The following is a 24,062-nucleotide window of genomic DNA, read 5'->3' on the forward strand; positions in this document are numbered from 1 at the left end:
CAGTTGCGGTAGGGACCATAATTTGGCTATCATTATGAATATTTTTGTGGCAAGAGGCCAGGTATTTGAGACAGAATGTTTACATAGTGCTGTTATTTAAAAATTAAGATTAGTGATCCTGCTATAAGAAGAAAGTCTGTTGTCAGGAAATAACCCATGTGTTAGTGTGTATGTCCCCAGGAAAAAACAGCACATAAGAGGCCAGATGGAAGGGCATGGGATGAATTCTGGAGACTGAGTGTACATCAAGATACACTGGGCTGGGGATATACTTCTTACAGCACCTGCAGTGGTAAAGATTGTCATGTCTCTCTTTGGTGGGTGCATAAGTTTCACAATAAGTAAGGTCCAGCTGAATAATGGGTGAGCTTGAAAACACCATGACAGAGGACAAAAGAGAGAGACTAGATTCCACTGTAGACATACTGGGTTGAGTTAGGGGTTACTTGTTTTATTTGTTAATGTATCATGTGAAAAAGGATAGATGTTAGGGTATTTGTACTCTAAACAACATGTTGAAGGCTCGGAGTGAAAGCCCATTCAGTGTTGAATTACTTCAAGAAGAAATAATGTTGACTAAGGTTATGCACATGCTTATCAGTTGAAATAGAGCAGATGGGGAATTAAGTAAAAAAATGACATGATTTGGGAACACCTCTCAGAACCTGCGGCCGAAAGGGGAAGACTGGATGAAAGCACGAGGAAGCCAAATAGGGCCTCCATTTTTGTGGAGTCCAGCAGAAAAGTATCCTGGAGGCATAGGGTCAGGTGAAGAGAGAGTGGGAATTGTCATGGTCTCAGATTTCAGTATTCATGAATACAGTCATGCATAACACATAACATTGTCAATACTGTTATGTTTTGTCCTTTGTTTTCCAAGTCTTATGTTTAGGAAACCAGATGGAGAAGTGTTCGCCAGCTTCAGCTGGAATGTCAGTTTGTGTGATGAGTGATGGAAGTAAGAGAATGTATGGTGTAATCATAGAACAAGTCTCTAGTATGAATGCCCCACAGAAAGAAGGCAGAAACCTGAACCAGGATGAGAGGTTCCACATCTGATGATCCAAGGGGACCAGAAGGACCTCTCCCAGTGATACCAGGAGATCTAGTCTACGTTCGAGTGTTCCGAAGGAAGTGGGATCAGCCGAGGAGGGAAGGACCCTACGAGGTGGCAACAGCCACAAACACGGCTGTCCAAGTGAAAGGAAGCAGGACGTGGTATCATCTAAACCACTGCACCCGAGTCCCGACGGAGAGAAGGACACAACCATACAGAGATGAGGACACAGAGGATGCTAATTCACCAGGTGGGACCCCGGAGGGAGCAGGAGCAGCGGAAACGATCAAAGCGCCGGGGAGGAATCAAGAAAATGGCAGACCAGATATAACGAGTGCATCAACTAACGCACTCAGAAGAAGCACCAGGGGAAAAGAGCCTGAAAAGAAAAGAGACAAACAACCAAAGTTTCCTCCAGTATGGCCAGAAAGCCCAGAAGTGGGAGGGGGTAACATGTCTGCCACTCCTGATGATATACCTGTTGGGGCAGACCTCTTTGACAGAAGCCCTCTACAGTGGGACCCCGAGGTATTGCCTAAAGAATGTGAACATCTCTTCCCTGAGATGGACACCTTCCAGATGGAAGCCCAGTCCGGCCTGAGGAGGGACCCTCAGGGGAAGAAAGAGGAGGAGAGGCCTCACAAGGAACAGAAGGAGAGACCCCACAAAGAGGAGGAAAAGTCCAGCAAGCTGAAGAAAATGGGGATTTCCCCAAAATTGACTTTTCAGCTCTTGAATTGTCTCCTTAACAGACACTTGAAGTTAGAACCACAGAAGAACAATGACATTGACATAACAGAAGTAAAAGTGAACACTAGTATAGCAACAACAGACTCACGCAAAATCAAGATGTAGGGTGGAAACAGGAAGAGAAGAGAGGAACCTGTCAAACAATCTAAAAAGACTGACAAGGTTAGAATCTCTGTCCCACCTCAACATATAACTGAAACAGAAGAACAGAAGACAAAAGGATCAAACCCTTACCGGAGATTGCATTCGGTGGATGGACACATCATCGAACGAAGAGAGAAGTCATTTGGGACTCAAAAGGATGTGACCTGACGTTAACCAAAGAAGTAGACGAGTGGGTGCTCACCATGAATCAGATTGAACCAGTTGAAGGTGAAGAATTAATAGTTGAAAATAACGAGAACAAGATTGACCGAAGGGAGTAGCTCCTCAGTCATTAGAATTGGTCGTACGCCAATACCTAAACAGGAAGAGCCTGTGGTAGCTAGAAAGCATCAGAACCAGGAGGGTTCTTTACTGACATTTTGAACTTTTTGACAAACTCTAATGACCTACCTCAAGACAAGAACAATGCAAAGATGACAGACATAGACATATCAGACTCAGAACCACTCAAGGACACCACACAGGAAGAAGAGGTGAAAAACGAATGGTACAAATGGGCTAAGTATACGGCAAACAAACACAGAATGGACAATTGTATTTTGTATAGAAAATCACCTTTGTCTGATCTTTTGATAGTACCTGAACCTGCATCATTTGAAGAATGTGTTAAATGTAAAATGTTCAATATTCAGAGAAAATACTACATTCCCTTGTGTGACATAGAATTTAGGATTGCTCGAGGGAGCACTAGAGGCAGAACCATATTAAATGAGACTGGGTTGGGAGACAAGGATTGTGCTGCTTATGACATTAGAACTGAATTAAATGGACCTCAATTAGACAGAAGTACTGTGGTTAAAACCTCTTCAGTCTACCCCCTCCTTTTTCGAACATTCTGTTAAAAATCGCGCAACATTTCAGCGTCCTGCTAATCATGCCAGGAATATAGTATATGCATATGATTAGTATGTGTGGATAGAAAACACTCTGAAGTTTCTAAAACTGGTTAAATCACGGCTGTGACTATAACAGAGCGTGTGTTTCATCGAAAAGCGCAAGAAAAACTGGTCAGTGAAAGCTGAAAATAATATCCATGCGCCACTTGCATGTATTGTTTAAAGGACACCAAATTAAATATGGCCACGGATGCAATTCCTACAGCTTTTTTTTTTTCATTGACAAAAATCCTTTGAGACATGACCAATAGATCCTTCATTCCATCCAGCCTACAACAATCAATTTTGGAAGATTGAAAAATGGACATTGTTTTCTTGAGTAGCTGCTATTGAATACAGATCGCCCAGTGATCAATTTGATCGCTTATTAACGTTTACAAATACCTAAAGTTGGGTTACAAAAGTAGGTTGAAGTGTTTTGTCAAAGAATATAGGCAACTTATATAATTTTAAAAAATGACGTTGCGTGTTGGAAGAGAGCTTTTTTCCTGAGCCAGACAGGCTATACAAATGGATATTTTGGGCATACATGGACGGATTTAATCGGAAAAAGACCAATTTGTGATGTTTATGGAACATATAGGAGTGCCAACAAAGAATATCATCAAAGGTAATGAATGTTTTATATTTTATTTCTGCGTTTTTGTGTAGCGCCGGCTACGCTAATTCTTTTGGCTTACGTCCCCTTCAGGTATATTGGGGTGTTGCATGCTATCAGATAATAGCTTCTCATGCTTTTGCCGAAAAGCATTTTAAAAATCTGACTTGTTGGCTAGATTCACAACGAGTGTAGCTTTAATTCAATACCCTGCATGTGTATTTTAATGAACGTTTGAGTTTTAACGAGTACATTTAGCATTTAGCGTAGCGCATTTGCATTTCCAGGTGCCTAGTTGAGACGTCTGCGTCTCAAGTAGGATCAAGAGGTTAAAGGAAAATATGAATGTTTTTACAGCCATAACACCGAAGGAATTGGTGCAGGAAACACCACTGTAGAATGTGATACTATTTGGGTACTAGAGACGGCAGGGGTTCGTAGTAATAAAGATAAAGGGTTGATAATGCATAGGAAAGGGGTGTGTGGTACAATAACTCAGGTTGCGCCATCTCTAATTATGCTAAAAAATCAGGACAGAGGTGTTGCGGACAGTTTTTGGATGTGTGGGAAAAACAAACTGTTGAATGTACTGCCAGATGGATGGACTGGTCTTTGTGCCTTAGTTAGAGCAATTCAACAGGTTACTATTATTAAGTCACCCCATGATGACTATGTTAACACTAGAGTTAAGAGGGCGTATGAGAAAGACCCTGAGGTATACCTTGATGCAATTGGACAGCCTAGAGGGGTACCTCGGGAGTTCAAGGCAAGAGATGAAGTTAAATCTGGATTTGAATCTATATTTTTGTGGATAACACCAAATAAGAACTTAGAGTGGATTAATTACATATACTATAACCAACAGGCTCTAACGGCGTTGGGGGAACAGGTACAGGCTACCAGTAAAATGTATTGGCAAAATAGACAGGCTCTCAATTGGCTTTTGGCAGAGAAGGGTGGAGTTTGTGTTATGTTCGGGGATGATTGTTGCACCTTTATTCCCAATAACACTGCGCCTAATGGATCCTTTGCAATCGCTATGGCTAAACTTAAAGGTTTACGAGTAGAGGTTAAGGCAAATGCTGGGGTTGACTCTCATGTTTGGTATTGGTTGGACTTAGCATTGGGAAAATGGGGAGCTATGTTTTCTAGGATGGCAGTTATGCTGGGCGGGGGGTTATTGGCTCTGGGTATTGTATTTTGTTGTGTTTTACCCTTGGTGAAATCACTTGTGATCCAGAGAATGGTTAAACAGATGTTTGTAAGTAGAGCGGACCCTCCGGTGATAGTTAATCCTGTGTCGGGTAGCCCAGGCCACTATACTGATGAAAATTGACAGTTATGCAATACGGTTGGTGGACCCCTTGACTGCCCCTTTGGTAATCCAAACTGCCTGTATGGAGTGGTCCCTGGTGGTGGTTACGCTTGCCATGATTTTCGTAAGGATGGTTTACCTGTATATGCTGTCATTCCAAATTCATAAGAAAGTATACTGATACATATTCACAAAAAGGGTAATTTCCATAGTAAGTGCAAGAGGTGCTATGTAAGGTTTTAATATATCTACTTTTGCTCACGGCCTTGTGTTTTTGTATGTTTTGTTGAATGTGTTTGATAGGTATATCAATGGATATATCTGGTTTCTTTTAATTAAAAGTTAGTTTTGCCTTCTAAATACTAGGTTAATTTTAAAAACATATAGGTAACAGTGGGATATCCCGGTTACAAGTGTCTACGGACCATGTCCTTAATCTTCTAACAGAGGTTGGTATCGCTGGTAACACGTTTGTTGGAGAGGTGTCTGAGAGGGAGGATCATGTTGAAAGCTTAAATTTAGAATGATGTTGTGTCAATTTTATTTTGTAACTGCATGGAGGCCTCGTGTTTTCTCATATTCAATTTATTATTTTACTCATTGCTTTATTATATATATTTTTTTTCTTTTTCTTGTAACTGAGATAACCTCAGGCAAGGCTATGTACTTACATGCTCATGCTTCAACAAAATGTTATGTATTATTTTTGTTGTTTCTATACCGAACTAGATCTTTTACTCTTATGAAATACTAGAGATGTTTGGTCTAGTTAGGTTTTCTTTAAATGTTTTGAACTAGATCTTTTACTCTTATGAAATACTAGAGATGTTTGGTCTAGTTAGGTTTTCTTTCAATGTTTCTAATTAGATATTTTACTCCTAGATATGTTATTGTTTGGAGATGTTTGGTCTAATTGGGTTTTGTGAGTCTTTTATGTTTCAAATAGGATCTGGAGATGTTTGGTCAAGGTGATGTGCAAGTTTTGTTTTTTTGTTAATCAACTGTTGGGATTATGCTCCATATATGTCCTTTTAAGTTTGTGGTGCTTATTAAGCACCAGAGGAGGGTTATTTGGGAGAAATTATGTACATATATGGAGGAACATAAATATTGTAACACAATAGAGAGATACATTTATAGAGTGCATTTGCCATTCTGGTAAAATGCATTGTCTATTGTATAGGACAGGAAGCCACCATAGGGCCATGGGAGAGGGCAACACATGGGCACCAGGACAGCTAGAAACACTAAAAATGGAGACACATAGCCTGCTGATATTAGACAACCACATGGAGAGAGGGCCCCACGTTGTGCGCCAGGACAGCTGGACATACTAAAACTAGAGGAGACACACAGTCTATTGATCCGAAATAAAGGCACACATACAAAGGAACAGATGGAGCTAATTACAGGATCAAAGCCTATAGCATAGAGGAATGTATAGTATTTTTAGTATAGCTGAGCACGCTAAAATCAGAGGAGACACAGTCTGCTGACCCCAGATACCACACATACAAAGGAACGCATTAAGCTGAGTGAAGGGACAAAGCAAGGGTCTTGTCATCATTATAATCTGACGGAAAGCAGATATGGGCGTTATTGGGCTGAACAAGCAGGATGCACGAATTGGGATGTAACTTCATTTGCATGTAGGATGGGCTTATGTATTTGTATGTGTATAAAATCAGAGCCAGAAAACTCTGAAAAGTGTGTGTTCCGCGGACCACTCCGGCTTGCGATACCTTTTTATTAGAAGCCTATTGATTTTCACAAAGTTCTTGATCGCGTCATATTTGAACCGATTTTCCACGACAGTAGCAGTTTGGAGAGGGGGATGACTGCGGCAGCTTTCCAATCTTTGGGAATCTCAGATGATACGAAAGAGAGGTTGAACAGGCTAGTAATAGGGGTTGCAACAATTTCGGCAGATAATTTTAGAAAGAGAGGGTCCAGATTGTCTAGCCCGGCTGATTTTCTAGGGGTCCAGATTTTGCAGCTCTTTCAGAACATCAGCTATCTGGATTTGGGTAAAGGAGAAATGGTGGGGGCTTTGGCGGGTTGATGTGGAGGGTGCTGGGCAGTTGACCGGGGTAGGGGTAGCCAGGTGGAAAGCATGGCCAGCCGTAGAGAAATGCTTATTGAAATTCTCAATTATAGTGGATTTATCGGCGGTGACAGTGTTTCCTAGCCTCAGAGCAGTGGGCAGCTGGGAGGAGGTGCTCTTATTCTCCATGGACTTTATAGTGTCCCAGAACTTTTTTGAGTTAGTACTACAGGATGCAAATTTCTGTTTGAAAAAGCTAGCCTTAACTTTTCTAACTGCCTGTGTATATTTGTTCATAACTTTCCTGAAAAGTTGCATATCACGGGGCTATTCGATGCTAATGCAGAACGCCACAGGATGTTTTTGTGCTGGTCAAGGGCAGACAGGTCTGGAGTGAACCAAGGACTATATCTATTCCTAGTTCTACATTTTTTTAATGGGGCATGCTTTTTTAAGATGGTGAGAAAGGCACTTTTAAAGAATAGCCAGGCATCATCTACTGACGGGATGAGGTCAATGTCATTCCAGGATACCCCAGCCATGTCAATAAGAAAGGCCTGCTTGCCGAAGTGTTTTAGGGAGCGTTTGACAGTGATGAGGGGTGGTCGTTTGGTCGCAGACCCATTATGGATGCAGGCAATGAGGCAGTGATCGCTGAGACCTTGATTGAAAACTGCAGAGGTGTATTTGGAGGGCGAGTTAGTTAGGATGACATGTCCGTGTTTACGGATTTGGAGTTGTACCTGGTAGGTTCATTGATAATTTGTGTGAGATTGAGGGCATCAAGCTTGGATTGTAGGATGGCCGGGGTGTTAAAAGCATGTCCCAGTTTAGGTCACCTAGTAGCACGAGCTCAGAAGATAGATGGGGGGCAATCAATTCACATATGGTATCGAGGACACAGCTGGGTGCATAGGAAGGTCATTAACAAGCGGCAACAGTGAGAGACTTGTTTCTGGAAAGGTGAATTTTTAGAAGTAGAAGCTCAAATTGTTTGGGTACAGACTTGGACAGTAATACAGAACTCTGCAGGCTATCTTTGCAGTAGATTGCAACACCTCCCCCTTTGGCAGTTCTATCTTGGCGGATAATGTTAAAGTTAGCGATGGAGATTTCAAGGTTTTTGGTGGTTTTCCTATGCCAGGATTCAGACACAACTAAGACATCCGGGTTGGCAGTGTGCTAAAGCAGTGAGTAAAACAAATTAGGGAGTAGGCTTCTAATGTTAACATGCATGAAACCAAGGCTTTTACGGTTACAGAAGCTAGGTACTGCAGGACCTGGATTCTTCAGAACGTTCTCGTGAATAAATACTTTGATTTTTGTAAGATGGGACTCTGCTTCATTCAACCAAAATCTTACAAACTCTAGGTTGCAGACTGAGTAGATTAATTGAAGTTTATGAACAGATAACAAAATTCACATAAAACCTTGGCTGCTCTCTCAAGAACCTCAATTGGGACTAGATTCCTGGTTGTTTTACATTTGTATACACAAGGCATGATGCTCTTTAACAATAAAATGCACTCCGTTGAATTCATATGCATGACACATTGCAAAAATACCATGCATTAAACATATTTGTTGTAAGTAATCATTTGTATGGGGTATGGTGGCCATTGGCTCAACTTACCCCAAAGCAAAAATGTTGACTATATTAGAGCACACAGTTATAAGGATGCACTTTCATGCTAGGTTTAGGACCTCAAATTGTAGCTTAAATAGGCCCCAACTGAGGTATAAAACAATCGTAAAACAATACATTAATTTGACTATGTGAATTTTTGGGGGGCCTAAATTGCTTACTAATTTTTCCATATGGTTTCTTCCTTCACAGACTCCATGATATCTTCCTAAATATTGGGTCATATTATTCATTTTGTGTATGGTTTCCTAGAAACAAGGAGTGGCTCAATTAACCCTTTGGCTCAACATAACCCACTTTCCCTTACTGTTCAAGTGCCAAAAAAATCAGGGCCCTTGAAAGTCTGAAAAGTATCTGAAAAACTATTTACCTGACATATGAAATGTATGACATCCACTGAAGATACCACGGAATTGTGTCAAAACTGACAAAGAAGCCAGAGAAAAGCAGCACGGGTATGGCAGTCACCGGACCTACAAATGTGGCAACCTGAGACATGGACAAGCGCAAAATCAGAGGCAGCACGTGACTCACTGTAACCATCTTACATGTACATATTGCGGTTAATCGTCTGCTTAGAATAGAATTGGGTACCACCCTGAGAAACATATAATTATATGCATATACTATAGGTTGGTACTGTGTAAATACGAAATATAGTAAAACATATATAAAGATATGTTTAATTCATTTTAAAAAGTTGTATTTATAGAGAGTGTGAGTGGTGGAACAGGGGATAAAAACGCTGTCTCCGGGGGCATACAGTATGTGGTACAGGGGCGGTACTATGCTTAGACCAGCCCCAGGACAAAATATATATTTTTATTTGACCCCCTTTTTTCTCCCCAATTTCGATCTTTTTTTCATCGCTGCAACTCCCCAACGGACTTTGGAGGTGAAGGTTGAGTCATTCGTCCTCCGAAACATGACCCGTCAAACCGCGCTTCTTAATTAACACCCGCCCGCTTAAGGTATAGCAGTTATTATCTCGTGTTAGTATTGAGAGAATGGAGGACATGCCTGTAGCGAGGTGGAAGCCGCTCCTATCAGCAGGCCCAGAGACTGGGCCACAAGAGAGGTGAGGACTCCCAGGGCCAAGAAAAGGATGAAACGTACAGCGTCAGGCGGCTGGGACGTCATCCAGTAGACGATGCTGCAGTAGGCGACTGGGAACACTATCTGTGAAGCAAAATAAGAAAAATACTTGATTGTGTATTTGTGGACACAGAAATGGTCTTTTCAGCTTTTTTTTCTCGACCCCCAACACATGCACGCACAGTTGCATACACCCAACCACACATTGACAGATTGGAAGGACAGCGTCCTTATGTGAAGGGCACAACACCAGGAGAAGCTGTTGCTGACTAGGATTGTGATACGGCCACCTCACATTCCTCATGTTCAGCCAACAGTACCTCACCATGGAAAACACACTGTGTATCATTGAAGCATTAAACTAAAACACAAAGCCAAGCTTTTTGTGCTTTGAAATAATCATTTTGAATTGTTGAAAAAAAGCCAAATTAGATGTAATTCATTACAATAAATGAAAACATGCAGTAAACCTCTGGTGAAGCGTAAATTATAAAGAAATGTATTTAACCTTTATTTAACTAGGCAAGCCAGTTAAGAACAAATTCTTATTTACAATGACAGCCTACCGGGGAACAGTGGGTTAACTGCCTTGTTCAGGCGCAGAATGACAGATTTTTACCTTGTCAGCTCGGGGATTCGATCCAGCAACTTTTCGATTACTGGCCCAACGCTCTAACCACGAGGCTACCTGCCGCCACAAAAGCCTCCTTATGTAATGTTATTGTGGGATTTGTCTGAAATTCTGAAACAGAATTACTTTTTGGCCTCGATGCTAAAGCCCCTTTGAGCTCCCATACCAGGTTTTTTTAGTTACAATACCTTTGCTCTTTTCAGTGAATCGTTATGTTTTTTTTGTGTGTTTTTTTCTCTATTTTTGCATTTTGATGAAATACCAACTTACAGATTTTTTGGGACACAACACACTACTAAAAATGATCCTCCAGGGTTATTTGTGACATTGTTATTACCTGGAAGGGGAGGTCTGCCATAGTCTTGGCCAGATAGTAAGCCTTCAGACTGTACCAGTAGTTCAAGTGCTCTCTTAGGAACACTCCCATCTCCAAAGGGACTGCAATTAGAGAGATGGAGAAAACAGGCTCATAGTAATCTCATTTCGGTAATCAGAAACAGTGCAAGGTACATCTCAGCAAAGTCTACTCCTAACATACTGTATACAATGGCTTATGACTGTTGTGAATTCATGCACTAAATCAACGCATGCAGATGTCTGTCATTAAGAAGAGCTGAGAATACTCACACGTCAGAACAGTAGGCATTAGAGCAGCAAACATGAGGAAGAGCATGGAGAAGAAGAGGAAGCCGGAGTTGCTGAGCACTTTCTTGGCATCGTTGCCGATGCCCAGATAGAGCAGGCCAATCAGAATCCCAATCCCAATGTGAGAGGTGATTCTTAGGTGAGTCAGCACCTGTAGGACCAGAACAGTCGGAGAAAAAAAAAGGTTTATATATTTTCCTATCCATTGTGCTTTTGCTATTATTCTTCTGTTATTATTTTCATATGCTTTTAATTTTATTAAAGTGTTTGGGGTTCATTATGTAACATTTGGTTATTTTAGGGAGGCGGAAGCTGTTGCAGTACAAAATCAAATCAGTGTGCGGAAGTATGTCTTACTGTATCTCTAATGATGCATTGAAATGTCCTTTTGAACAGGATGCAGAACTGAGTCAGACAACTGGCCGAGAAACTGTGGCAGCCCTCACCGGAAGGGGAATCCTGAGCGAGAGAGAGAGAGAGAGAGAGAGAGAGAGAGAGACTGCATAACCTGAAGTGCTTTGACTGAAAATATCACCTCAATGAGATTATTCATTTCAACCCATTGAGAGCTGTAGTAATACACTAATCCCCCTTTTACCTCCTCAGAAGATTTGTGCCACAGGAAGGGGTTGAGGGGTCCATCGTTCATGTCTGTCTTGTAGACCTGCTCACATTTCCCCTCCTGCACGGCCTTCACCAAAAGAGCCGTCTGATCACCGTACTCCCCAGACGCCACCTCCATCACTGGGATCAAATGGAGAAACAATGCTACCTTATATAATGTTACTTACCCTACATTATTCATCTCATAGGCATACGTATATACTGTACTCTATATCATCGACTGTATCCTTATGTAATACATGTATCACTAGCCACTTTAACTATGCCACTTTGTTTACATACTCATCTCATATGTATATACTGTACTCAATACAATCTACTGTATCTGCATATGCTGCTCTGTACCATCACTCATTCATATATCCTTATGTACATATTCTTTATCCCCTCACACTGTGTACAAGACAGTAGTTTTGGAATTGTTAGTTAGATTACTTGTTGGTTATTACTGCATTGTCGGAACTAGAAGCACAAGCATTTCGCTACACTCGCATTAACATCTGCTAACCATGTGTATGTGACAAATAAAATTTGATTTGATTTGATTTGATTTGAGGTACGCATGTCACAGAAACCCCAGTGAATACTGCATGAGGAACCAATCAATCAATCAAATTAATTTATAAAGCCCTTCTTACATCAGCTGATGTCACGAAATGCTGTACAGAAACCCAGCTTAAAACCCCAAAGAGCAAGCAATGCAGGTGTAGAAGCACGAACCATCTGTAAAGTTATTCTGAGAAAATTCATTTTCGGATGAACTAATAGATATAATAGTTTCTAGAATGCTTTATACCACATTTGACTTGTTTCTCATTAAACTGGTTAGAGTTTCTCACCAAAGTCTGCAGGATTGTGGTATGTTGGGCAGTTGAGCCCCAGCTCTCTAAGGTAAGGTACCAGGTTAGGCACTTTCCCTCTGTAGATACACTGGCCCTGGCTAAGGACATACAGCTAGGGAGGGAAACACAGGGGCACAAAGCAATCAGGATACAGTACATTAATTTAGCAGACCATTCATTTAGGGACCATAAGTATTGCGCCACATGTGTGGCTACTACATACATTTCCAACTGTGATCCTGTGGTTTCATTGGGCCTTTCATAGATTCCCATGCAGTAGGCTTGCTTGAATCCCAGATCTGTTTATGTTATCACGCCAATGGCGTAGGAGTTGGTAAGACAACTCAAACAGATCTGGAACTCAGGCTAGCAGTAGGCCAGGTTGGAGGCTGACCTTGTTGAAGAGCTCAAAGAGCTTGGCGCTGGGCTGGTGGATGGTGCAGATAACGGTGCGGCCACCATAGGCCAGGGCCTTCAGCAGAGACAACACCTGGAAACAGGAGGAACTGTCCAGGCCACTGCAAAACAAGGTATAGGGGCCAAGGTTAGTATATGGTGGACAATGTCAAAACAAAGAATAGATTGGCTTTTGCACACCTAACGTAACATCTTAGATCATCATCGTGGAGAGCAAACAAGTGAAGTGAACTGGGAGAAGAACATCGCATAAACTTGAACTATTTGGCACGTTAATGACACAGCAACATACAGTCCCTCTTGTCCATGCCTTTCTTGAAGAACTGTTTCTTGGGGGAAAACGTTACCGACAACTAATGTGAGTTGGTACAGAATCCTGTACAGTCCTTTCCATGGCCAGTGTTTGGTTACCCCTCATCCTTTTTTCTACATCTGTTTCAAGGAGCCTGCAATCAACAATTGCTCAGAGTGGGCACAAAGGGGGCTTTCACAATGACTAACATTAGCTACTTAAGTTAACGTTCTTGTTTGTGATCTAATGGTCCTACCACTGGGCACTGATATGAATCATGTCAGTAATTTTGAGCAGGTGAGAAAATTATGTGGATTGGGAGTGTGTATCACAGTGCAGTTAAGCAGTCGGAGGCGGCTGAGAGAGAGGATAAAGAGGCAGATGAAGTGTCCGTCTTAGAAGGCATCAGAGGATTTGACATGAGGAATAAATCCCTTTAGGAGACGCTGCATGCTGCTGCTCTCAAAAACAGTTTCTCCTTCTTGATTGATTGAGAAGTCATTGAAAATCAAATTAAATATTTTCTAGAATATTGAATTGGAATTGCAGGTTACTTCATGAATTGGCTGACTTGAATTCAAATTGACCCCAACCCTGTTTCAGCATAATACAAAAATCCCTATAAAAATCTGTCCGTTTAAGTTAGAGATAGCTGTATTTGCATTGGATGTGTCTCAATCCACTGCATCTGCCAATGTCACACTTCCCTATCTGCAGTGAAAGGTAACAGAGCTGGAGAGGTGTTTGTCAGACCATGAGACATCCCGAAAACTGGTATTTTCACAAAATCGTCTTGTATTATGACCACCGGCGAAAGTAGAATGTCAATCTTGGTGGGGCTAACTCAAAACACATTTTTTAGATGCAAGCCACTACACAACAAAGCCACTACACAACACAACACAACATTAAACAATACATTAATTGAACTATAACGGTGACAAATGTCACCCACAAACTGTTAGGGCCAACACCTTACCACTGTTACACCTGGCTATCAGAGGAGCCTTGTCTGGTAGCGAAACAGTTCATTCAGCCTTATTTACTGCCTTTAAAAAAAACATAGCTGATATGTCTGACTTGCTTAAACAAATTTGATTTTTTACTGACAATTACAACTATGGCATAATGGGACGGTGAGCGGATAAGAGGCTAAATGTAATTTTGATTAAGACGTTAATGAGTGAACTAGGACGGACATAGTCATATTTGTTCAGCACTTTTGAAATGTACAGTGACAGAATTCAGAACATGGGTCATTCTTACAGTATTCTCTGTGTACACCAAGTCAGAACCATAGGAAAAATAAAGGGGGAATATAAGCAGACAATGAAAGCTCTTACAATATTCGATGATGACATTTCTCTAAAACATGCTATAGGCTAAATGTGCACCACCAAGTCAGAACAGTAGGCTAAATTATGAGGGGAAAAGGGACCAAATTATTGGGATGAGGTACATGGGCTACTAGCACAACATAAACTTAGTATGACTTTCTTAGCTACAGTACCCCTGGCATACCTCTGGCATATAACATCCTTTATGCAGCAGCATACAAGGCATTTTTGGACTCACCTTGTTGTGCTGTGCTCACTTGAACAGGAAGGTGGTGTGGCGGTCTTTCGTGGGCAAATTTTGTCATCAAAGTCTATCATTCTCTGGATTTATGGTGCTTTCAAGACAACTAGGAACTCGGAAAAAACAAGGTCGAATCATGATGTTAGTGATCTTCAGGTCGGAGCTCAAATAAGAGGCCAGAGTCCACGACTTGGAATTCCGAGTTGGATGACCATTCAAAATGTATTTTCCTAGTCGGAGCTCATTGTTCCCAGTTGTCTTGAACTCACTGAAGTCTGAGATTTCCCATTTCCGAGTTTCCAGTTGTTTTGAAAGCGGCAGAAGTCAAGCTGGATCTATTTAAACTTGTAAAAGAAACCCTAAAACCCAGACTTGGACCACACATCCAATCCACTGAATAGCAGGCTAGTGGGTGTTTTGCAATGCCTGCTGTTAGCCACTGATTCCCTCCAAACCACTCATTGTTGAATTTGCGATTTACATCTTGTTGTGTAATGTTTATGTCCAATGGCTGAGGAGCACCGATATGTTTTATCTATAATTTATATTTATATGACAAGGATTGAAAAGGATTTGCCAGTAGATTGTTGACCTGATTCATGATGATGAATTCTAGCTTGCTAGCTAAGATTTTGAAAGTATGATGTTGATCAGTCCAATCAAAGCTACTGTAGATATATCGTGATTTGACGTCATTTTATCTGTGGCCAATGCCCTTGAGCCTTCTTGGATGGGCACTTCTAATGTACAGTAACTCTATCGCAGCACCCAAGTGGCTTGAATTTTTGAGGTCTCCCCGTAGATTTTGCGGTGACATAGTGTCCCCATTAGTGACAGAACACAGAGCCAATCACGGTGCATCTAGAGAACATTACCAACCCCTTCGCTCCGTATTTTCTGCTGGTTACCCCACCACCACAGAAAGCACTAAGATAGGCTGAAACACCTGCCTGACTCAAGAAAGCAAAAAAGAGACATGCGGCTTTATAAACTAAATTCTTAATTTTTTATATTGTTTGCAAACTGATATGTGACATGTATCAATGCATGTAAAACAGGCCATTCAGAGCCCCACCTGTTTAGCTGGCAACGGGTCGCCGCTGATTATGAACAATGTTCCCTCTAAACTGTGCATGTGCGTGGTCGCACACTTCCTCCAGGACTGCCACACAGAAGAAATGCCAGGCCGCCCAGAGATACTGTGTCTGTTACTTGAACTCTGTGAAGCCTTTATTTGGGCTACATTTTCAAAGTTCATGACATTTTCCGCATTGACTTTTCTTCATGTCTTAAAGTAATGATGGACTGTCATTTCTCTTTGCTTATTTGAGCTGTTCTTGCCATAATATGGACTTGGTCTTTTACCAAATAGGGCTATCTTCTGTATACCACCCCTATCTTGTCACAACACAACTGATTGCCTCAAATGCAAATGAACTTTTAACAAGGCACACCTGTTAATTGAAATGTATTCCAGGTGACTCCCTCATGAAGCTGGTTGAGAGAATGCCAAGAGTGTGCAAAGCTGTCATCAAGGCAAAGGGTAGCTACTTTAAAGAATGTATTTTGATTTGTTTAACACTTTTTTGGTTACTACATGATTCCATGCGTGTTATTTAATAGTTTTGATGTCTTCACAGTGTAGAAAATAGTAAACAATAAAGAAAAACCCTTGAATGAGTAGGTGTGTCCAAACATTTTGACTGGTACTGTACATGCCGGTTGTTTTGCTCTAGGACGCCCACAGCGTTACAAGACTCGTTTGAAGGTCCCCCGGTACCATTTGAAAACATGTATGGAAGTAAACAGTATATGGAGACTGTTTAGTGCCTAAAATAAGAGGTTAAATACATGTAAAAATATATATATATACAGTGCCTTGCGAAAGTATTCGGCCCCCTTGAACTTTGCGACCTTTTGCCACATTTCAGGCTTCAAACATAAAGATATAAAACTGTATTTTTTTGTGAAGAATCAACAACAAGTGGGACACAATCATGAAGTGGAACGACATTTATTGGATATTTCAAACTTTTTTAACAAATCAAAAACTGAAAAATTGGGCGTGCAAAATTATTCAGCCCCCTTAAGTTAATACTGTGTAGCGCCACCTTTTGCTGCGATTACAGCTGTAAGTCGCTTGGGGTATGTCTCTATCAGTTTTGCACATCGAGAGACTGACATTTTTTCCCATTCCTCCTTGCAAAACAGCTCGAGCTCAGTGAGGTTGGATGGAGAGCATTTGTGAACAGCAGTTTTCAGTTCTTTCCACAGATTCTCGATTGGATTCAGGTCTGGACTTTGACTTGGCCATTCTAACTCCTGGATATGTTTATTTTTGAACCATTCCATTGTAGATTTTGCTTTATGTTTTGGATCATTGTCTTGTTGGAAGACAAATCTCCGTCCCAGTCTCAGGTCTTTTGCAGACTCCATCAGGTTTTCTTCCAGAATTGTCCTGTATTTGGCTCCATCCATCTTCCCATCAATTTTAACCATCTTCCCTGTCCCTGCTGAAAAAAAAAGCAGGCCCAAACCATGATGCTGCCACCACCATGTTTGACAGTGGGTATGGTGTGTTCAGGGTGATGAGCTGTGTTGCTTTTACGCCAAACATAACGTCTTGCATTGTTGCCAAAAAGTTCAATTTTGGTTTCATCTGACCAGAGCACCTTCTTCCACATGTTTGGTGTGTCTCCCAGGTGGCTTGTGGCAAACTTTAAACAACACTTTTTATGGATATCTTTAAGAAATGGCTTTCTTCTTGCCACTCTTCCATAAAGGCCAGATTTGTGCAATATACGACTGATTGTTGTCCTATGGACAGAGTCTCCCACCTCAGCTGTAGATCTCTGCAGTTCATCCAGAGTGATCATGGGCTTCTTGGCTGCATCTCTGATCAGTCTTCTCCTTGTATGAGCTGAAAGTTTAGAGGGACGGCCAGGTCTTGGTAGATTTGCAGTGGTCTGATACTCCTTCCATTTCAATATTATCGCTTGCACAGTGCTCCTTGGGATGTTTAAAGCTTGGGAAATATTTTTGTATCCAAATCCGGCTTTAAACTTCTTCACAACAGTATCTCGGACCTGCCTGGTGTGTTCCTTGTTCTTCATGATGCTCTCTGCGCTTTTGACGGACCTCTGAGACTATCACAGTGCAGGTGCATTTATACGGAGACTTGATTACACACAGGTGGATTGTATTTATCATCATTAGTCATTTAGGTCAACATTGGATCATTCAGAGATCATCACTGAACTTCTGGAGAGAGTTTGCTGCACTGAAAGTAAAGGGGCTGAATAATTTTGCACGCCCAATTTTTCAGTTTTTGATTTGTTAAAAAAGTTTGAAATATCCAATAAATGTCGTTCCACTTCATGATTGTGTCCCACTTGTTGTTGATTCTTCACAAAAAAAATACAGTTTTATATCTTTATGTTTGAAGCCTGAAATGTGGCAAAAGGTCGCAAAGTTCAAGGGGGCCGAATACTTTCGCAAGGCACTGTATATATCAGGAAAAAAGATCAGGAAAAGTATATATATATATATATATATATATATAATTTTTCTGATCTTTCTTCTATCTCTCAGATATAGAACAGACACTTCAGAACAAACCTCCTTTAGAGTTTTGGGGGGGGGGACTATCTGTTATTCCATGTAGTAAACCTGTTATTCAATGCGTTTGTATGGGCTAATAGCAGTAATGCCAAATAAAACATTTAATCAAATATTTTTTAAATAAATAATGTTGATACTTCAAGGTGTTCAAGATCTATGATCTTTTTAAAACAATTCCATATAGCTTAAACTCCCGTCTGTGCCAATGTCAAGCATCACCATATCATGTTTTAGCCAACACCATGTTTGAAAATAAGGAGGCATTTACTCAGTGATGTGTTGTGTTTGCCCCAAAGCCTTATGGCTTTGCTTTTAGGCCAAAAAGTGTATCCCTTTGCAGTATTAATTTAGTGCCATGTTTCATACATATGCATGTTTTGGAATATTTTTACGCTGTATATTTGCATTCTTCTTTTCACTCACTCATTTAGGTCATTATTGCGGCGTCACACCTATGTTGTTGATCCATCCTCAGTTTTCTCCCATCCACAGCCATTGAACTCTGTAGCTATTTTAAAATCACCAATGGCCTCATGGTTACATCCCTAAGCAGTTTCCTTCCTGTCCTGCAAGCTCAGTTCAGAAGGAGGACGGAATCTTTAATGCGTCTGGGTGATTACTACACCATTCACAGCATAATTAACTTGACCATGCTTAAAGATATATTCAAATGTCTGATTTGTTATTGTTACCCACCTACCAATCACTGTCCTTCTTTATTAGGCTTTCAAAAAATATCCCTGGTCTTTGTAGTGTAATCTGTGCTTGAAATGCAATACTTGACTGAAGGACCTTACAGATGTTGTATGTATGGGGGACAGAGGGAGGGGTAGTCATTCAAAAATCACATCAAATCATATTCCTAATCCCAGGCAACAAAAACAACAAATGTACTTTACTGTAAGGTCATTTTCACACTCGATTTATCACAGTGCCAAGAGACAATTTAGTGTGCGCTTCAGGAGTAGGCAAATCCATACAGATCGTACAAATCGAAACCAAAGAAAGATAAAAGGCTGCTTTTTGGCCATTAAGGACTTTGGGACTCATCTGTGCCCCTGATGAGATTGTCTTTACTAACCAGAAGCCAACTGGGAGAAACAATATTCAATTGCATCCTCTTTTCCAAAAGAGGATAGGTTAACCTTGGAATTGTTCTTTCAGATTTATTTTGGTGGAGACACTGTCGTAGCAGAATCAGAATTATTTAGGTAACATTTATAACTAAAATGTTTTATTCATTTTATTGCATGCTTATGTGAGATATGTCATTAGAATGTCTATTTTTGGATAATAGTGTTGGCCGGTTGCAGTTATCTGTTCTCTGTCAGGGTTCAGTTACTTGGGCCACAGAAAGGGGAGAGGTCAAGCTTGTCTTCATATGTAAACATATATTTTAAACCATGTGAAGGGGTGATTGAGGGGGAACCAATTATCTCTAGGCTCCACAATGTCTGTGTGCCAGTCACTGTGTCTCTGTGATCTTGTCCAGGAGGGGTGTATTTGATATATGCTAGTGGATGAGGTAATGTCTTGGTACTATGTTGTACCAAGAACGAGAAGTAGAACCTCGTTTTAGGATAGCAAACTGAACGATAATTTATAGCTAATGCTGTCTGGCTATGGGATACTCCTCTCTCAAGTAAAGTCTTCCTTTGTAATGTTCCTAAGATCTGTTATTCGTCATGTGAGTTAAGATGGGTGTGTCTTGGCTATAAATGATACTAAGAACTGTTTTGTAAGCACTCTCGGATAATTCATTGATAGACACAGAATTGATCTGAGAGTCACAGGGTTGTGATGGAGCTTATAATAATTAAAGATGGACTTTATGATAACTCTGACTTGTGTGGTGGTTTGGTCTCATGATTTGGTAAATACAGGACATTTCCACTACAACACAAACACAAACAAGACAGAAAAAAACACACAAAAAGGAACACAAATAACACCTACACTCAACAACGACGTTGTATTGCCTGTACATCTTATGAAAGAATAGCATTGACTCTAAATATGGACTGTACAGTGTGCTTAGGCCGTGGCATGTTATAATCCATTGTCACGTCAGGACTTTCTTTGCCACTGACACACATGCATGTGTTCTATACGATGTACAATAGGACCTTCTGACCTGGTGGGCTCATCAAAGAACATGATGGGAGGGTTGTTGACAAGCTCTAGGGCGATGGCCAGCCTTTTCCTCTGCCCCCCTGAAAGATGTGACGTTCGAGTTTTCGCACACTCAAGCAGGCCCAGGGCCGTCAGAATCTCCCTCACCTTAAAAACAACACAGGAAGGTTACAAACACCTACATTGCATTCGGAAAGTATTCAGACCCCTTCCCATTTTTCCCATTTTGTTACATATTATTATTATTATTCTAAAATACTTTTTTGCTCTCATTAATAATGACAAAGTGATAACAGGTTTTTAGATATGTTTGCAAATGTATTAAAAATTAAAAACAGAAACACCTTATTTACATAAGTATTCAGACCCTTTTCTATGAGACATGAAATAGAGCTCAGGTGCATCCTGTTTCCTTTGATCATCCTTGAGATGTTTCTACAACTTGTTTGGAGTCCACCTGTGGTAAATTCAATTTATTGGACATGATTTGGAAAGACACAGACCTGTCTATATAAGGTCCCACAGTTGACCATGCATGTCAGAACATGACGTTTGTATTATTAATGTGACGACTGCTATTCATCTAATAATAAACTATGTTTACAATTACTTAATTAAATTAATCAGGTAACCATGAACTCAACCTGGGGCACCATGGGAAAAGTTTGTTTAATAAAGTTACTGTTTCCCAAATTAGCAAAAAAAATATCAGACTATCGATATCATAGCAGTCACTAATTAATTAATTTCCTAATCAGTCTCATTCTGAACGTCGCATAATTCGTAAATCTGCACAAACCCGGGTCTCACTAAATCATTCCGTACCACACCAGTTGAGTTGATACTTTATTTACTAACAAGCTAGATGATAATATAAGATACACATACATAAACAGTCTAGGTCATTGGTTAGAACTTCATACAATGGCAACAGGTCTATAGCCAACACAATGAGAGAGAGAGAGAGAGAGAGAGAGAGAGAGAGAGAGAGAGAGAGAGAGAGAGAGAGAGAGAGAGAGAGAGAGAGAGAGAGAGAGAGAAATATCCCAGTCATTTGTTTGAAGAAAAGACGGAGAAAAAGGTTGCGGGGGTCGGGCTGCCTTCTGAGAATTCGTAGGCAAGTGAGTAAACTCCCATTCTATTGGCCAATGTGCAATCATTGGAAAATAAAATCGATGACCTACGAGCAAGGTTATTCTACCAACGGGACATTAAAAACTGTAATATATTTTGTTTCACCGAGTCGTGGCTGAACGACGACACGGATAATATAGAACTGGTGGGATTTTCCATGCACTGGCAGGACAGAGAAGCTGCGTCTGGTAAGACAAGGGGTGGGTGTGTGTGTCTATTTGTCAATAACAGCTTGTGCCCGATGTCTAATATTAAAGAAGTCTTGAGGTATTGCTCGCCTGAGGTAGAGTACCTTATGATAAGCTGTAGACCACACTCTCTACCAAGAGAGTTCTCATCTATATTATCCGTAGGCATCTATTTACCATCACAAACCGAAGCCCGCACTCAACCAACTCTATAAGGTCATAAGCAAACAATAAAATGCTCATCCAGAAGCGGCACTCCTAGTGGACGGGGACTTTAATGCAGGCAAACCTTTACCTACTTTCTACCAGCAGGTCACATGTGCAACCAGAGGGGGAAAAAAACTCTAGACCACCTTTACTCCACACACATAGATGCATACAAAGCTCTCCCCCACCCTCCATTTGGCAAATCTGACCATAATTCTATCCTCCTGATTCCTGCTTACAAACAAAAACTAAAGCAGGAAGTACCAGTGACTCGCTCAATACGGAAGTGATCAGATTACGCAGATGCAACGCTACAGGACTGTTTTACTAGCACAGACTGGAATGTGTTCCGGGATTCATCCAATGGCCATTGAGGTGTATACCACCTCAGTCATCGGATTCATCAATAAGTGCACCGACGACATCGTCCCCACAGTAACTGTACATACATATCCCAACCAGAAGCCATGGATTACAGGCAACATCCGCATCGAGCTAAAGGCTATAGCTGCGTCTTTCAAGGAGCGGGACACTAATCCGGACACATACAAGAAATCCCGCAATGCCCTCAGACGAACCAACGAACAAGCAAAGAGTCAATACAGGATTAAGATTGAATCCTACTACACCGGCTCTGACGCTTGTCGGATGTGGCTGGGCTTGAAAACCAGTAAGGGAAACCCAGACTAGAAAGGGAAACCCAGACGCGAGCTGCCCAGTGCCTACTAGACGAGCTAAATGCCTGTTATACTCGCTTCGAGCCAAGCAACACTGAAGCATGCACAAGAACACCAGCTGTTCTGGACAACTGTGTGATAAAGCTCTCGGTAGCTGATGTGAGCAAGACCATTAAACAGGTCAACATTCCCAAAGCCGCGGGGCCAGATGGATTACCAGGACGTGTACTCAAAACATGTGCTGACCAACTGGCAAGTCTCTTCACTGACATTTTCAACCTCTCACTTACCGAGTCTGTAATACTTAAATGTTTCAAGCAGACCACCATAGTCCCAAGGAAATTAAGGTAACCTGCCTAAATAATTACCGCCCTGTAGCACTCACATTGGTAGCCATGAAGTGCTATGACAGGCTGGTTATGGCTCACATCAACAGCATCCTTCCGGATACCCTAGACCCACTCCAATTCACATACCGCCTCAACAGATCCACAGATGACGCAATCTCAATCACACTCCACACTGCCCTTTCCCACCTGGACAAAAGGAACACCTATGTGAGAATGCTGTTCATTGACTACAGCTCAGCATTCAACACCATAGTGCCCACAAAGCTCATCACTAAGCTCAGGACCCTGGGACTAAACACCTCCCTTTGCAACTGGATCCTGGACTTCTTCACGGGCCGCCCCCAGGTGGTAAGGGTAGGCAACAACACGTCTACCATAACAATCCTTAACACTGGGGCCCCTCAAGGGTGTGTACTTAGTCCCCTCCTGTCCTCCCTGTTCACCCACGACTGTGTGACCAAACACGACTCCAACACCATCATTAAGTTTGCTGACAACACAACAGTCTCTGATCACCGACAACGATGAGACAGCCTATAGGGAGGAGGTCAGAGACCTGGCAGTGTGGTGCCAGGACAACAACCTCTCCCTCAATGTGAGCAAGACAAAGGAGCTGATTGTGGACTACAGGAAAAGGCGGGTTGAACAGGCCCCCATTAACATCGATGGGGCTGTAGTGGAGTGGGTTGAGTGCCCACATCACAAACAAACTATCATGGTCCTAACAAACCAAGACAGTCATGAAGAGGTCATGACAACACCTTTTCCCCCTCAAGAGACTGAAAATATTTGGCATGGGTCCCCAGATCCTCAAAAAGTTCTACAGCTACATCCTGACCGGTTGCAGCACTGCCTGGTATGGCAACTGCTCGGTATCTGACCGCAAGGCGCTAGAGGGTAGACCGTATGGCCCAGTACATCACTGGGGCCAAGCTGCCTGCCATCCAGGACCTATACATGTATACTAGACGGTGTCGAGGAAAGCCCAACAAATTGTCAGAGACTCCAGTCACCCGCCATAAACTGTTTTCTCTGCTACCATAGGGCAAGTTTTAGCGGAGCACCAAGTCTAGGATCAAAAGTCTCCTTAACAGCTTCTACCCCCAAGCCATAAGACTGCTGAACAATTAATCAAATGGCCACTGGACTATTTACATT

The 24,062-nt window shown here is 41.5% G+C and overlaps 1 protein-coding gene across 1 annotated transcript in view; it reads right to left on the bottom strand.

Moving 5' to 3' along the window:
* The window catches only part of LOC139382517 (ATP-binding cassette sub-family G member 1-like), a 53,960-nt gene that overhangs the window by 11,188 nt on the left and 18,710 nt on the right, over positions 1-24,062 (bottom strand). The window contains exons 6-14 of the mRNA XM_071126608.1: positions 20,350-20,495; positions 12,702-12,825; positions 12,305-12,419; positions 11,440-11,585; positions 11,199-11,300; positions 10,824-10,992; positions 10,534-10,634; positions 9,491-9,649; positions 8,841-8,959 (exon numbers count right to left, since the gene is read on the bottom strand). Of these exons, the coding sequence (XP_070982709.1) occupies positions 8,841-8,959; positions 9,491-9,649; positions 10,534-10,634; positions 10,824-10,992; positions 11,199-11,300; positions 11,440-11,585; positions 12,305-12,419; positions 12,702-12,825; positions 20,350-20,495 (1,181 nt within the window). The remainder of the gene's footprint in view (positions 1-8,840; positions 8,960-9,490; positions 9,650-10,533; positions 10,635-10,823; positions 10,993-11,198; positions 11,301-11,439; positions 11,586-12,304; positions 12,420-12,701; positions 12,826-20,349; positions 20,496-24,062) is intronic.

This window comes from Oncorhynchus clarkii, chromosome 24 (genome assembly GCF_045791955.1).
Source record: "Oncorhynchus clarkii lewisi isolate Uvic-CL-2024 chromosome 24, UVic_Ocla_1.0, whole genome shotgun sequence".
Taxonomy (NCBI): domain Eukaryota; kingdom Metazoa; phylum Chordata; class Actinopteri; order Salmoniformes; family Salmonidae; genus Oncorhynchus; species Oncorhynchus clarkii.